The following is a 16,743-nucleotide window of genomic DNA, read 5'->3' as shown; positions in this document are numbered from 1 at the left end:
AATAGCTTTTTATTACTGCGAGGCACGTCGATCGAGGGCAATCGTTAGCGCGAAGCTTGTGCGTGACTTTAAAAGTTACCTGTCAAGAGTCAACTCCTGACGGAACAGCGATCTTTCTCACGGTTCGAAATGTGCAAACAGGCTTCACGGTTACATTGTTCCGCGCGGCGACTCGCGATATGCGCCTTTTTATGCACTTATGGTGCACTATGCTTATGGTACCGGCGAACGGAACGACGAAGAGATAGGTGGTGCAGCAGGAATTAAAGTGTAGGTCGAAACGGCCGGAACCCTCTCGTGTGCGAGCGCGTAATTTATGCGACAAACAAGACGAAGTAGCTTGACGTGTCGTGTTCAATGAATTTCAATCATTGTTATCTTCTGATGTAACGCGATTTTTTTTCCGTCGTACTCGCGCGAATTCTACATTCTGAAGAAGAGTGAATAAGTCAAGTTCGGAGTTTATGAAATTTTTGCTTTTTTGTGACTTATTATCTTATGAAAAAATTTGGAGACGAATGTAGATTGATAGATTTCACTTGTCACTTGTCACCAGCCATCGAAAATGCAATAGAATCCACGTTGGAAGGTCATTCGAGGCCGCTCGGAGTTCTTGAAAGGAGGGAAAAAAAAGAAAGTGGAGAACGAGTCCTTTGGTCGTACATGCTGCGCGAATTGCTAAATCGACCTTGCGCGTTGTAACACGATCGGCGTAGGCGATTGCAACCAGGAGTTGTAGGTGGTGGATTTAAGAAAGGTATCTAATTGAGATAATTGTCACGAAAAAAAAAAAAAATTAAGTATCCATTAGAAGTCCGGAAGAAATTGAGTGGACAAATGGATATCAAAATATTTTCTTAGAGACAAAATCGCGATAATCGCTACTAGACAGATCGATCAGATTCGAGAAGATGCGACGAGTCGAAAATTTTGACGTTTGTATACAAATTAAATGTTGTTGAGATTCGCGAGGAAAAAATGATGCTCGATGACTCACGTTGATAGAGAGACCAGATTGACTGGTACGATTGCAGCATACGCGACTCATAAATCTGCAATATCGTACTCGCATCGAGTGCGAGTAACATGCTTAAATGCGCGTGTCTAAGACGCGGTTCTTGATCCGATTTAAAAGAACATGTTCGCTGGCACAGCTTGTACAGAAGAAACCTCTACACGCATACAACATCCGCTGAATCTAAACATCCATTCGCAATATGACTGCTCCAATTTCAAGTATCGCCGACACTATTTATTGTTTTCTAATCGACCCTTGATAAAGTTTTGATTATCACATTCAAACTTAACACTGATTACTACATGATCTATTTTTCTATATTTTCCCCTAAATAATTATATTTAAATGTAAAGACTATTCTAGAATAGAAGAGATGGAAAATACTATTTTCTATGTATCATACGAGAAATATTATACATGTCAGATTTAATTATTCATAATCCGTAAAGAGCATCGAGTTTCATTCAAGGAAATAAAAAATATATGCTAATGTTATGGAGTCCGATTAATTCTTTAGCGGAATAAGAGAGTACATTGAGAAAAATACATCTACGTTGGGAAGGCAGAGGGAGGATAGAGGGAGGATAGAGAGGGACGGTGTTAGAGAGGCGCCAAGGATCAGCTGGAGCGTAATGCACGCAGCATCGCTCGTCTGTTGCAATCAAGATGCCTCTCGCTACCAGGCGTTGACGACGCGTCAACGCCGTCACGCATCGACGTGGGCAGATAAGAGAGAGCGGGGGCACGCACGTACTCGCGTATATATGTATATGTGTACGTACGTACGTAGAGCCACCGCGATTACGTGCATAAAATTCAAATTACGCCCCGGCGTGTCGCATTCTTGTGAATGCCGACTTCGCCTTTTGCCCGTTGCATGCAAATTTATTCACGCGCGCGGCAAAGCCGCTCGAATAGTCTATTCATTTTTGCGAAATAACGCAACACCGATGGAAAGTTAAACGAATCGCCGTTTTTATCGGGATTTTTAAGGCTTAAGCTGATATATTCATCGATGATGATCCCTCGAACGCTTCCATTTGGAAATGTCTCCGCAATTATTTTTCTCAGACTGACATTTTCAGCAGATTGACATTCTGCTCGAGTAAAGTTCGCAAGTAAAGTTAAATAAGGAGAATAATGTTTGATTATTATTTATATTTTTGCTAATTAAAATATTCAAATTTTTTGTGCGCTTTATCAGTGCGACATATGCCAGCAACAGTCTACAAAGTCGTAGACGCGCATTTAGAGGCCGTTAAACTCTCGCGGTTCCTTGCTCGCGTGGGCAACCCACTTTTTCCGAATACCCGATATTTACAGGCGATAAGCTGACGTCATACCAAGACTGCACTCATCTGAGTGCATCACTTTCGGCACCGAACGTTTTATTGCACGTTTGTTAGTTCACGAATTCCTTCTCCTTATGAGCAACAACATTTATCATAACTCGACCTAACAATAAAAAAAGTCTGAGTTCTTAACGAGGAGACATCAGGGTTGACGACTTGGGCGTGGATCTAATGATGCGTGATTTTCCAGATGGAAAAGGAAAAAAGCGCCAAGTTCGCTCGCCTTCTTATCTCGTACGAATGCATATACGCGATCGAAAATATGCATTATTGGCCTACATATTGCGACAAGCAACCAGCTTGGCTGGATCCGCCGGAGATATTATCTCGCGCGCGCATATCCAGTGCCTTCCTCGCGGGCATAATAATAGCGTTACGATGGTAACGACGTAATTATTTAGCGTAGCGCGTAACGTGCAATTCTAATTACGTAATTTGACATTTATGTAGTACCTATACGGAGAGAAAGAGAGAGAAAGAACAGAGCTACGCGGATGCTGCGATCCGTACATCGTAATACTAAGTTCATATTTTGCAAATCTGCCGGTTCTTTGATTAATAGTCTCGTCAATTGCTTTGTAATTTCTCAGCATACATCGATTTACAAGATCTTGGTATTTTGAAATGTGACTCTCTTTCATTGATCTCTTGAAGATAATCACGATAAATTTTATCCCCGAGATATTTTTTTTATGAAACCAAAAATTCCGTAGAAATTCTTTCGAGATGTCTTTTTAAAAATTATTATCCATTTCGTAATATACAGGGTGTTTCTAAAACTATGTCGGAGATTTTAAGGGCATATTCTAGGGGTCAAAATAAGAAAAAAAGTTCTTATAAATATGGGTTCAAAAATGAAAATTAGCACCTCCCCATATCTCCTTCTCAAAGTCGGATCAAATTGTTAAAATCACATAAAAATGGTTTCATGTGTAAAAGGTCACTATTAATTATTACACTGCAAAATTTCAATGATCTGTGAAAGTCTCCGAGAGCTAATTTTTCGATTTTTCCCCCAACTTTAGGAGGCTATAACTCAGAGGGAAAGCATTTTTGGACCCATGTTTATACGAACTTTTTTTCTTATTTTGACCCCTAGAATACGCCCTTAAAATCTCCGACATAGTTTTAGAAACACCCTGTATATAGATTATAATTTTTTTAGCAAAATATTTATATAAATTTACATAAAATTTTCGAAGAATATTAAATATATTTTTTTTTATTTTTGTTATAAATGTGTAATAAAATCTTAATGAAAGTGCTTCTTCAGCGAAATTCGAAAAGCCTGCTCGCGCTACGATGTTCTTCGCAACAGCAAGTCGGCAGCACGTTCTTTGGTGTACCGCACCGTATCTCGGGCTTTACCGGCAGTCAGTAAATATCATCATTCTACTATGTATTTTAGCACTGCACAAGTCGCACTTTGTTAAAGCTAATTGCCAATTACGACACGTCGTTACTCGTGTCAAATTGCGCAGCGAGCAATGACATTCGTCTCTACGATGCAGCGCTCATATAACGTTTCGTTTATGAGATATAATTGCGTTATTTCTCATATATATATCTGTATCGTTTAATCGAAACTGACAATTTGACTTTAAATCGCGTGAGATCGACGCGATTGTTAGGAAAGTTTACACAGCTGATTCAATTGAAGCTGACAATTGAATTACCTGTCTTCCCTACGATACACTGTTTCATGTTTACTGTAGGCTTCACGCGTTTATATACGTATAACAAAGGTATTATCTCGTTTTCTCGTAATTTTGATCATCATAAAAATACAATCAAAATCTTAGCAAGATACTAATAATTTTCAAATTATTTTAATGACTGCACTAATTATTTTAGAAAAATATACAGTTAAATGCTAAATATTTCAGCAATACGGCTCGTGGCGTTTTTCCTTCTCGTTAATGGACTCGAGTATGAATAATAATTTCATTTATAACGGTGCTTCGATCTCGTCCACAATGGCGAGTAGGAATGCGTATTATGTCACGTGACGGTTTAATTTAATGAAGACAGCTCGAAAGCCCGCAAGCTCTCGACTACTAACGAAGCCGTGAAATAAAGGAGGAATGTATCGATGAAATACCGTGCAGAAAAATAACGAGGCATACGTGCGTTCATTTCTGCTTATGAACAAGCATCAACTCGGGAAATCAATGTCGATTACATTCTGACTCGTATTCCTGTACTCTGCTATCGTTCGCTTTATTTGCGGTAGTTGCGCTTTCGACTTTTAACTCTCTTGGTGTGATCACCGATTCGACGATCATATATCGACCAGCGTCGACGATGGTCCACGATACAAAAAAGAAAATTGTCCATCGTTAAATTTAATTTGCGATTAATTAATTTAATTGCGGCACATGATTCTCGGTCGTTAAGTCGCTTCGTGCCCGGTTGTAAGATCTTAACTCGAAAGAATTAAGTGACAAAAAACGCGAGAGTTCGAATAGTTAAAGAGTTAAAGTATTACAAATTTTTTTCTATGTTAAAAATCTGCTCAAGATAATTCTTTCCACGCAAATAAAAAAATTTGGATAATAAATTCTTGAAATTTCTGAAATGTTACTTTCTGGGTGACATTCGAATTGCATGACAAATTCGCCAAATAATTGGTTTTTCCTGAAACAAGTTACACCCATAGCTAGATAGGAGCTCGAAACTCGGCGGAAACGAGATATTACGGTACGAAGCAGTAGATGTACCGTTATGCGATTGCTATGCCACTGCGTTGCTCTAGGGAATGTGGGTGGAAAGTGAAGCGTCTCTACTATTGTCTTCCTCTTTCTACGCTGCAATCCTATCGAATTCCGATACATTCTTTTACCCTTTGTGTCATTTTCCCATTTTTCTGCGCATCCTTCACTAAAATCGATTGTCCTTTATATTCAATTTTCATGCCCCCTTTATTCTTCGGGTTTCTTTTTATAGACGTAACGTTTTGTTGTAGATATTTTTAATGGGCTAAGAAACTACGTGATATATTGAAACACCACGTATATCAGAAAGGTGATTGAACAGAAAAAACCGAGAATAGCCTGACATGATATAGCGAAATAATTCATGCGTGACGAATTTAAGTGGTAAAAACTTGAATGATACAAGTCAATGAACGTGACTTCTTAATTATATATCTTTCAACGTGTGAATTCTCACGTTATTCGCTTATAGAGAGTTGTGCGAAAATAGTTTTTCTCTTTACACTCGCTCATTTGATCCTTTCTTTCGAAAAGAAAAGATCTCGACGAACTTGACTCGTAGCATTTAAGTTGCTAAGTCGACGGCAACTGTGGCGATAGGCTTACTGTATTCTGATGAAACCGCAAACTGCCGGATCGGCGAAGCGTGCCACCGCGGATATTCGCAGGTGCCAATTCGACTTGACGTCCGTCACAGCCGCCGCGTCTCGATAGCTCCGACAGCTCGGCGACCGGCTGCACCTGCAACGAGATCGACACGCGTTAATATCTATAATACTAACATGCATCACGTAAGTACGCCCTTGAGCGTGCGGACAATTGCGACTGGAGATTCATTTTCGCTTATGAATAGTCGCGTCCGCACACGAATATCCGCGCACCATATAAATGCAAAGTATGTACACAGGTATGTACATTTGTCATTTTCAGAGAGATAACAATGTCCATATTTTAAATACTTAATAGTCGGAAAATACACTCTTCTCCCCATAACATAGTCAGGGTGTCCCAGACCTACTGGATCACTTGTTAATGATAGATTCCTGGGATCATCTGGAGGCCATTTTTCCTCAGTGAAAATGTCGAGGCTACAATAATTTTCGAGATTTTTATAAGCGATTGAAAATAAAGAATTTTTCGTAAACTAAGCCTTGTGTAGAAATAAAATATTAACAAAAGTTCTTCAGTTAATTTCAGGTAGAATATACTTTGATAAAATTTTAATTTAAGGCTTAATTACAAAGATACATGATGGCAAGAAATGATGGCCTCTCTCGACATTTTCGCTGAGGAAAAATCGTCTCCAAATAATTCCAGGAATCTGTCATTAACGGATGATCCGGTAGATCTGGTACATCCTGATGCATATTTCGAAAACTTAAAAATTCTCTTCGGAAATGGAAAGAGCTTAGGACTCTATCGATTGTCTCAATCGTGTTGCGAGAACACAGTATTAGCTTCTCGCAGAAGTCATATGAAGTACTATGTATCCCTCTCTCTCCCCGTTCGCCACTAATTCCAATTAATCATCGTTACGAACGACTCCGCCTGTTATCGACATGTCTACATGCTCGATACGCACACTTCGTCTATCGGGCGTGTATTATAACGGGGCACGTGCATGACTTATATACGTACGGGGCCGAGCTCGTGCGACGTACAGTGAACAGGAAGCAGGATGTTGACCGAGAGGCCTGCCGACGCGTTACCTCTATACACAAATATGTAAATCACGTCACGTTTCTCTTTTCTGCCGAGACGTTGCCACGCTGCGGAAAGAGAGAAAAAGGGGGAAAGGAACAAAGGGGGAAGGGAGGAAGAGAGCACGAGGATCGGATCTCTCACGTACATATATATTGAGATACTGAACACACAATAGATATAGCCTTCTCCAATATTTACCGTTTATCATTCGATAGCCATTCGATTCCAGCGATGATGGATGGAATCGAGTAGTGAATAGAGATGTATACACACTCTGGTGTGCCACAAATATGACAGCAATTTTGAGAGTTTTAGCTTATTCAGAAATTTTGTGCGTGTGTGAGTGCATGACAAAATTAAAAATTGCAAAAAATTGCAAAACTCTCGCTAAAGAATCTCTAGCGAAAAGTATGCAAGTTTTGACACGCCCTGTATGCAGCACATAACACGCTCGGTTTGTGAGCGATTTACATCCGGTTTTTCCCCCTCTGCGTCTTTCTCCCTCGCTCCAATGCTTATTTCCTACTCATCCGCTGACATGCCTAGCATTTTCGGGTGTCTACGTGTTTGAGTTGAGAGATTCCCAAGTTGTTTGAGAGTTTTAAAATAACAAATAAATTTGATCGCGTATATTTACAGATATGTATATCGTCCACTTTTCTATCATCATGACTACTTTCATCCTCGCTGTTGGATATTGTTTATACATGAAGAATGCATTTACAGAGAAGCACGTTTATCGATCCTTCGACGTTCTCCGATGCGCGCTGACGCACGAAATCTCCGGATTAGCCGTACAATCCACCCCGGAGATTGCATTCTGTGACGCGCGGTGAAAGGGAGAACGGTGCAAACGGACACAACGCATGACGGAATCGTATACATCTCTTCGTTCTCTGCCGCGGGAACGCGGCGGCATTTTTAGCATTCTACGCGGGCTACGGGGCAAGGTCAGATACACTCTTGGGCGTCTCTCCACCACGCCGCCCCCTTTTACTTTTTCGCTCTTCGGATCCAAACTCACCTCACGCTTGGATCTCCTCTTTATGAGATCCGCGTCCTCAAGATAGTCGATTTTTGGTCCCTCTTGGTGACGACGAAAGAGAAAATCGCATTCTCGGTAAGACTGCTATTTTCACACGACAGTATCGCTCCCCTCGTCCCTCTTCTCTCTTGAGTATAGTTTTATTAGCGGGACCGTGACTCACTATCCCGCTATATTCGTTGCCAACAGTGGCAATGAACCAGCCAACATCGCACGGCAATCATTGGGGTCCTACCAGACGCTCGTAGGTTTTGCGAATTCACTCACTTTTAACGACACGATGCAACGACCGGCCAAGTATCAATGAAACCGACATAGTATTCCGTCTTTCTTCCTTTTTCTCTTTTCTTTTCTCTCTTTCATACATAATATTATTTAACATGATGAAACGTGAAAATATGGATTTTTTTTATTCGTTTGACGGTACAATTAATAAAAAAATTAAAACACTTTATCCCGTAAAATATATTCAATTGTCTCACATTCTGATTAAAATTATCGAAATGAAATTATAAATTTAAATGAAGTGTCAGAGTTGTTGTCATTTATTAAAATGCAATAAGCGTTTCGCTGCAATGTATCAAGGTCTACGAAACGACACTCGACCGACCCCTTTTTATGACCTAAGGATTCCTCGACACCTTTCACCATATTCGTTATTGATTTCCCTGTGCAATACCGAGCAACATTTACACGTGTCTTCCAAGCAATGTTTTTAAAAAACCAAGGCCAATTGCGACTATCGCGATAATGAGAGATAAACAGATGATAAGTTAATAATTATTTATCGTTACGGCGGGCTGATAATCGAACATAAGTCGCTGCGCGGTGATGTCACGTTTGAATAATTACCTTCCGGTAAATATCGTCAAATTTCAAGCCGCGCTTATGTTAATAAGCTCCGTTGCCGTGCGTTCCGAGAAGAGAAAGGTTCGTTTACAGGGTATGAGAAATCGACATTATGCGACGCGACTGGTCTATAGAAGAGAAGAGGATGAGGTATAGAGAGTACTATCTTTTGCGCAATGTCTAAGATACGCTCCGAGCATTCTCATCGTTTGACTCCGACGTCTTCGTAAAAAATTTAACAAGAATAGAAGTCTCTCTTTCTGTCTCTCTAGGTTGCATTCCGCGTTATCTCAAATAATTTTACTTGAAAAAAAGATATTGCTCTACAAAATATATCGATTAGATTATTGATTCGTACATTGATTAAAACGCACGCAATATTTTTAAACGTATAAAATTATTTCAAAATAATGGGATACGCATTTATTGTACGAGCTAAATTAATAAAAGAATGAGGATTACCTTTACAGTGACGCTGCCGGCGGAGCTCTTAATGAGATCGATAATCTCCTCGCGCGATTTGTCGTCCACGTTGATCCCATTGACCTCGATCAGCCTATCGCCGGGTATTAGACCCGTGTCGTTGTTATGCTGGACCAAAGCACCGGGTTCGGCGAAGATCACCGGTCTCATCTGGGTGACGCCGTTCGCCGCTCGTTCGACGATCACGGCGCGACGAAGGGAAAAGCCGAAATCGCTTCGCGGCGGCGGCTGCCTCTGAATGGTGAGCTCCCTAGGTTCGGGTAACTCGAGCGGCACCAGCTCCGGCAGCTGCAGCTCGATACCCTGCTCCTCGAAGGAGACCGACGAGCGCCACCTCGAGAAACCCTGGGACTCGCCGACGGGCGACAGGCTGAACGGCGGCGTGGCAAAACTCGAGTTCGTCGTGTCCGTCAAGGAATCCGCGGATGGACTAGCACTAGTGACGACCTAAATATATCGAGACGTTTTGACGTGTTACACGAAAAATCTCGATTTAGACAGTCGCTGGAAATATCACAAAGCGAGGTCTGAATCACGAAATGTCAATTGATAAATTTATTTTGCTCGGTGAAAATAAAAATATTTTCAGTTAATGAGAGTTGTAGAATTATGGTACAGAAATTCACGATAGAGATATTTAATAATAGAAAAAAAAACTCTGCTATGTCGTAAGAAAAATATTTTGATGATCGCACGCAAAATGTAAATTATGAAAGGCACAATTCGCTTGTTGTTTCAAGGGGAATTTTTTCACCATCGTCTGTTTACGTCAAATTATAAACAGACCCGTCATCAGTGTCTCATTATTTGCAAATAACTGTAATAATCGAGTTTCACATTGCGGCTGTAACGCGCGAGTCGTAAAGAGAAAGCGGAATGTTATCTAACCTGCAGCAGTTTGGCGTCGATTTGGTGATGCTGCTGCTGCTGCTGCTGATAGTGTTGCTGAACAGTCTGGTGCGGCGTCGTGACGCGCCACGTGGTCTGACACAGCGTCTCCTCCTCGCTGCAGACGTCGTCCTTGTTCAGGATGTTGTTGAAATACGTCGGCACGTTCTGATAGGCTATCACCTCGTTCTGAAGAGTGTTCCTCACCAGCAGATTGCTGGCTTCCTGGTAACTCGTGTCGGTACCATTCGGCAGCGCGTTCTCCTCCGAAAGGACACTCCCGATGCCGCTGTTGACGCTCAATCGGGGTCCCTTGAGGATCCCTCGCTTGGGCGGCTTCGGCGGCAAAGGCGGCAGATTCTTGCCACCCGCGTGACTCGTCGTCGTCGACGACGTCGTCGTGGTGGTCATTAGGGAGGTGAGAGACGCCTCCGACGAGTCGCTCTGCATCAATCCGTCGGGTGTCCTGACGCTGGACCAGCTACTGGTACCGGCGCTGATCGTCGAGCCTAGACCCGAATCTATATTCTGCGTGGCGTCCAGAAGATCGCGGTCCAGATGCGCGAAGAAAGACGCGCTGTAATCCGCGGTGATACCGCTCGGTAGCTTCTCCTTCTCCTTCCGGCGACCGGGAATCTTCAATGATCTACGGACCTGTAACGAAATTCGTGGCGAATATAGAGAAACGTTTTTCGAAGGAAATTTTTCCGAATCATCGGCTCCGACCAACGTGGACCATGGATGGAATCTTACGATTTTGCTCAAGAGACTTTTCTTATTTTTTGTCGAACGATGCGATTGCGACGACGCGTTCTCCATATCGCAAAATAATTTTGCAATTTTCACTTCGTCTATCGAATGCGTGTAACTTCGCGACCGGTACTTCTTATCGCGCGAAACCACATCCAACCGATGACAATACTGAGTCTACAGAAAAGAACGGAAACTTTTCAAAACGAAATCTTTTCTGCTAATAGTCTTGTATAAATTTTATCTAAAAATTTTCTTTCGAATAATTATCCTTTTAATAGTTATTTCTTTGAAAAGCAACGTAAAGCACAGTTTATTAATAATGACACAGTTTATTATTAATAACACAAATCTGAGGAAACTCGCGAAAAAACTGATTGCCTCTCGGTATCGACTCGAACTCGTTTACGGCGATAAAAAACGTAGTCCGAGCAAGATATCGATATCTTCGTAACTTGCGTAAATCTACATGCAATATCAGTATACACCCACTTTATTATTATTGGAGGATGCGATAACCAAACGAGTCTATACGTCGCAAGTTCAATATGAAAATCATATGACCGGCGAAACGTATCATTATTAAGTCTTATTTGTTACGCATACAATATAGGAAAAGGGCAATATCGAAGCCAGGTTGTTTCTTGATAAGAACGTTCACCTCATCCAATCGTAGGAGCTCCTCCGCTGACATGCTGCTGCGATCGCGCTTCTTGACATCCTTCCGCTCCTTCTTCTCGCGCTTCCGCTTCTCCTTGTCGTCCTTCTCCGCGGTCTTCTTCATAAAGTTAAACATCTTCCCCGACTTTTAAACGTTCCCAAGCCGAACGCGAGAAAGAGATAACATACGAGATATCTCGTTTCTCGATTGCTTCAACGCGCTTGACGTGAGGCCCTACGCGACGCAATCGCGAACAGTCTCGATCTCTCGCACCTCGTAGCATATATATATTGTATATATATTACACGAATATATCACAGTATGTATATATGTATATATGTATGATCACAGCACCGTCCATGAAAACAATCGGCGAGCGTGTTCCCTGATTCGCGATTGAGCGATCGGCGTTATTGACCGATCGCGAGCATCGCTTAGTCACCGCTGCCGAAAATGAGCCGAAAGGAGGCGGCCGTCTGTCGTCTGTCCTGTCACGATTCGTACCGGGATAAGCTCGGTCCTGCGTCCGAGAAAGCTTCCACCAATGCTCCGGCTCGCCCCGAAGCGTACCGGTGCACCCTATCGACCGGCAACAACGGCACGGCGTTCATCGAGTCGCCCTCAGGATCGTCCCCTGGAATTTATCGGAGAAAACAGTTAATTACAAGAATATCATCAGCATTCTTGAACGAAGTCTCGCGCAATTTCGCACGTTTCAACTACTTGGTAAGCCGCGAATATGAATCCACTCTCTGTCATCGACATTGAATTTCCTTGATATAATTAATGCGAGTCATTCGGCTGAAGGCCGCCCGGATATTGGCTTGCAAGGGTGTGAACCAAAGTGCTTCTCTTCGTGACCGGACGCTTCCGGCATTCGAGATCGCGAGGTATGCGGAAACGGAGCGGCGGCGAACTCACTCGCGGACTTCTCGTTCGTTAACACACCGGCGGAAGAAGCGACGATAACGCAATCGTTGTTCGGTGCAATTCACCGCACGAAGCAAAGGAGGCTTTTCTCTCTCCCTCTATATCTTTCTCTCTCTTCTTATTGCTCGCGAAACCCGCTAATATACGCACCGTTCGCGTTCTTGTCGACGCGGAGTCAGCGAAATAAGAAAGTGTTGTCGAAAAGTGACCAATTATCTCAGCGATTATCGACACGCGCGTTCCATATTAAAAATTAAGTTGAATAATCAGTTGAATAATCGATTATTTAATTGGGAATCAATTAGAAAATAGGCTGCATTTTTTCTCATATATGACAGATATCTTTTAAATAGAATGCGATACATCGAGCGAGCCTTCATACCCTCATTACTCACATTTACATGACTTCGCGGAAAGCGATTAAGAAGTCATAACTGCATCTCGAGATCTATGAGAGCGTAGAGAATTAGAAAGGCGACAATTAACTATTACTAACGAATAGACACACATTTTAGTTTATTTTGAATTGTACATTCCTGTATATACACTTTCTCGTACCAGACGTGTACCAGAAGAGGAGATCATTTAAATGTAATCGGAGCACGCGGAAGTGTGCATTATGCAAACGATCTTACATCATTAAACTATCACGTCCACATGGAAATGAGAAATGACACATTAGAGATAAAATAAATATCTAGACGTAATATCCTTTATTCTCGTGTATATATATGACGTCCGCAGCACCGGCGTTATTATTCGCTACGCGGAATGTGAGCGAATGTAAGCTCATTTTCCACCACACCTTACTCCGTATTCTTCGTTCAAGGGCGGTTCGGAAAATCCCGTTGGTCTACGCCGGCGAATTCACAGGCGTATCGATCGATCATTCATACTACGATTCGCGTACGCTCGCTTGCCGGCAAATTTTTCGGAGCACGCGGACTGCTCCGAAAATTTGGGCCGCGATCAATGTATCGATTAGCTTTGATTCGCGTGCGCTGCAAAGCGAACAAATAGAAAGCAACGTTTTATCGTTACCAAACAATTTTTTATATAAAGAAAGAGTTTAGCTTTATTCAATAAATTGTAAAAAAAATCTAAATCTCGTCTGTATAATTTTGATAAGCTTTGAACTTTGAGAGCTCTGTAGAAGCTTGGCAGAATTTCACGAAAAGCTTGAAATTTCGGTAAAAACTATGAATTACCGGCGAATTTTTCACGAGGCATGCGACCTTTCAAGCGAGTTATTCGGAATGTCTCATAGCGATCGATGCTCGGTGCACTTTACGCTTTGGTGCGACGCTATTATTCTCCGTAGATGCTCAAGAGGTAGGTCCTAGTCTTGGAGAAGGCGTCCTACCTACCTACGGGATTCGACGAGACGCATCGATCGTCCAAATTCAGAGGAAGCGTAGCTGTCTATTGTATCTCGACGCGGACCAGTACCTGGTGCTCCGAAACTGACAGCGAGCCAGACGTGCGTGCATGCATACGTGCGGGATTCCGGATCACATCAACAACATCGCCGCCACAACATCCGCCACTTTAGACACTGATATCCACGACGCGTGCTAGCGCTTCGCGAAACTCCCGCTGATGATGATATAGTGATGATCAACACGTCCAGGACGGCCGCGCCTGGTCGACCCGCGGAGAACTGGTCCGCTGCAGTTCCAGCACCTTGACGAACCCCGAGAACGGATCTTGGTGGAACCTTCTCGCGGTGTAACGCGGATAAATGCATCAATCAATAGCGGCGCTCTTTAAACGCGTTGGTACTCGGTGTACTCGCCGCGATACGGAGAAGGACTGTCATGGCAGCGCGGATTGGAAGCGAGGCCGGTGGCGACTGCTAGCGCTTTTGACCAGACAACGGTCTGTTTAGCCAGCACCCTCATTTTCCAGACAGCTATTCTCTCATCCACGCATGCGCGCACGGCCTTTAGACCTTTCGATCCACCGGCCGAGCACGGCTTTAGCGGCATCTTCTAAAGCGGACCAGGTCTTTGACTCCAGCTCTGGTCGCCGAGTCTCTGACTTGGGAAAGGGAGTGATTTCACCATCAGTCGATTAGAGAATTAGGCATAGACGTGTGTTCTGGAAGAAAAGAATAAGGATGTTGATGGATACAATATAACAATATGATTTGATAATAATTAAATATAAAGTCAATGAAATAATTAAGTAATTAATAACATAATTGTGTAGTGTACTTTCTAAAAAAACTAATAAGTTTTTACCAGAACGTACAAAGCTATTCTATTGATAATGTCATTTTTTCAAAATTTTATTTTACATATTTGAAACAGCTTGCTCTGATTCTTTAATATATTATCTTATTCTTTTTGTACATGATGTTGCTTCATTTTGTCGGTAAACGTTCAACTGATCTTTGCCTCGCCAGCTGGCAGCAGTTTATACATAACAGAACGTAAAATACGTATATAACTTCTGATGAATCTCTAACATGGTCTATCAACTCATGGCACAACATCAATAACATCTTGTAACATCTGTATCTCGGAGCTTCCGCAGCATCGAATGAAACATCATGTGGTGTCGGAGCATCTTGAAGACGTGCACTGCCTTCAGTAATTTATCCATATCTACCTATGTGCAATGTTTGACGATTAATGGTCTCAACTTTGTCACGTTGAGATGTCCAGTGCGACGGTCGTTCAGTTCGAACACGCGTGTATGTACGGTCGGCGATGTTATTGATCAATGGAGTCGCCGATTCGAGAGCGAAGGCATAACGGAGCCAGTAGAATCGATAGAACACATAGTGGCGCACGTTATAGGAACTAAGAAGGTAATAATCGCTATTTTGTCATTATAATTGATCATTCTGCGAGGGAAGGTTACTGATAATTATCTTACGTACGTATTTTGTCCAACGCATGCGCGTCCCATCCTTATATTTTTCGCTTAAAATTATTGGAGTAGCTGCTTGGCGCGAATTTTATGACTATTACTTTTTAAGTAGATTCACTGCTTTCATGAAATATATTAAAATGGAAAATATAAATAATGTGTGATAATAAGACAGCCCAAATATGTCTTATGTTATATAAAAAATATAAATACTAAAGTCTGGATTAGTTTCTTTCTGATGAAGTCTACCTTTAGATTTTATTAAATAATTTTTCTAATTTTCTCTTATTATTATATTTATAGATAATCGATATTTTAAACGTCAGGAATGACCGACTCAATGAGAGCCAGTTCGAAAAATTGGAGTCGTTGTGCCAATGTCGATTATCGAGGTAAGAGGCCCTTAAAAGAGCCCATTATAATCTATCACATTGGACTTTACTGCGCGAAGTTTTTCGCGCTCGCTCATCAACATCGAGCCCTTGCAGAATGCCAGTTCAGTACATTATCGGCGAATGGGATTTTCGAGACATCACCGTAAAACTCGTACCACCGATTTTCATTCCTCGCCCGGAAACAGAAATACTAGTAGATTTTGTATTGAAGAGACTTAATTCGTCGCAACTAGATAGTTGTGAAATCCTGGAAATCGGTTGCGGCTCAGGTGCAATATCACTGGCTCTCGCTCACGCTTGTAAAAAAGTGCATAACGTGTTATAATGACGTTATAATACTTTACATTTCATAAATCAATCAATGAATTTAATGTTTATACTATATTTTTTTCCAGATAAAATGCACAGCGATTGACACGAGTCCTTATGCATGCGATTTAACCGTGATAAATCGAAACAACTTGAATCTGGCGAATCAAATCACAGTCATACATGCAACTCTAAAGCAAGATGCAACTGTTGAAGTTTCGAAGAACTTGAACGGTGCCAGTAATGTAGATCTGAATTCAAAATCATTCGATTTCGTAGTCAGTAACCCGCCTTACGTTCCGACGAAAAATATACCAGAACTGCAACCCGAGATAAAGATGTAACATACAAAGTATAATTGAGAATTCTTCAATAGCATTAAATGTAAATAATTAATAATTTTAACTACTGTACACAGTTACGAGGATCTCAGGGCGTTGGATGGCGGTGACGATGGGCTAGAAGTAATCAAGCCGCTCTTAAAATACACTGCCAAAGTATTAAAACCTGGCGGACGTCTCTTTTTGGAGGTTGATCCCACTCATCCCGAATATATACAATTTTTCACAAATAAATATCCTGACTTCAAGCTCTATCACGAACACACGTACAAAGATTTTTGTAATAATGATCGTTTTGTGGAAGTAGTGAAGACTGCCTGATGATACGACTTGTGATATTTCATTCATGTTTGTTATTCTGATTAAAATAATGTTATATAATTATTTTGTACATATATTTTAGAATAAATTTAATAAAATGGTCACA

At 41.7% G+C, this 16,743-nt stretch overlaps 2 protein-coding genes across 2 annotated transcripts in view; one reads left to right on the top strand and one right to left on the bottom strand.

The window, feature by feature from the left end:
- Nucleotides 1-14,474, bottom strand: part of LOC145943052 (unconventional myosin-XVIIIa) — a 47,075-nt gene extending 32,601 nt beyond the window's left edge. Inside the window, exons 1-5 of the mRNA XM_083050269.1 lie at nucleotides 13,762-14,474; nucleotides 11,465-12,098; nucleotides 10,054-10,707; nucleotides 9,145-9,612; nucleotides 5,691-5,825 (exon numbers count right to left, since the gene is read on the bottom strand). Of these exons, the coding sequence (XP_082906395.1) occupies nucleotides 5,691-5,825; nucleotides 9,145-9,612; nucleotides 10,054-10,707; nucleotides 11,465-11,599 (1,392 nt within the window). The 5' untranslated portion in view covers nucleotides 11,600-12,098; nucleotides 13,762-14,474. The remainder of the gene's footprint in view (nucleotides 1-5,690; nucleotides 5,826-9,144; nucleotides 9,613-10,053; nucleotides 10,708-11,464; nucleotides 12,099-13,761) is intronic.
- A 187-nt stretch (nucleotides 14,475-14,661) lies between these two features.
- Hemk1 (HemK methyltransferase 1) lies at nucleotides 14,662-16,741 on the top strand. The gene is made up of 5 exons (XM_083050337.1): nucleotides 14,662-15,209; nucleotides 15,575-15,663; nucleotides 15,760-15,973; nucleotides 16,062-16,315; nucleotides 16,394-16,741. Exons 1-5 carry the CDS (start codon nucleotides 14,949-14,951, stop codon nucleotides 16,635-16,637), a joined length of 1,062 nt encoding a protein of 353 aa, XP_082906463.1. The 5' UTR covers nucleotides 14,662-14,948; the 3' UTR covers nucleotides 16,638-16,741.
- The last annotated feature ends 2 nt before the right edge of the window (nucleotides 16,742-16,743 follow it).

Source organism: Prenolepis imparis, unplaced genomic scaffold, assembly GCF_030444845.1.
Source record: "Prenolepis imparis isolate NDT839.2.m4 unplaced genomic scaffold, iyPreImpa1.0 SCAF_1, whole genome shotgun sequence".
NCBI classification, from domain to species: Eukaryota; Metazoa; Arthropoda; class Insecta; order Hymenoptera; family Formicidae; genus Prenolepis; species Prenolepis imparis.
Note: the sequence above shows the minus strand (reverse complement) of the source record. Positions and strands in the feature narration are given on the sequence as shown.

Excerpts from the sequence above, each read along its gene's own strand:
- Hemk1 (XM_083050337.1), top strand. The coding sequence starts at position 14,949 with ATGTGGTGTCGGAGCATCTTGAAGACGTGCACTGCCTTCAGTAATTTA. Across the intron at positions 15,210-15,574 it reads ACGTTATAGGAACTAAGAAG|ATAATCGATATTTTAAACGT; the intron begins GTAATAATCGCT and ends TTATATTTATAG. Across the intron at positions 16,316-16,393 it reads CTGCAACCCGAGATAAAGAT|TTACGAGGATCTCAGGGCGT; the intron begins GTAACATACAAA and ends TACTGTACACAG.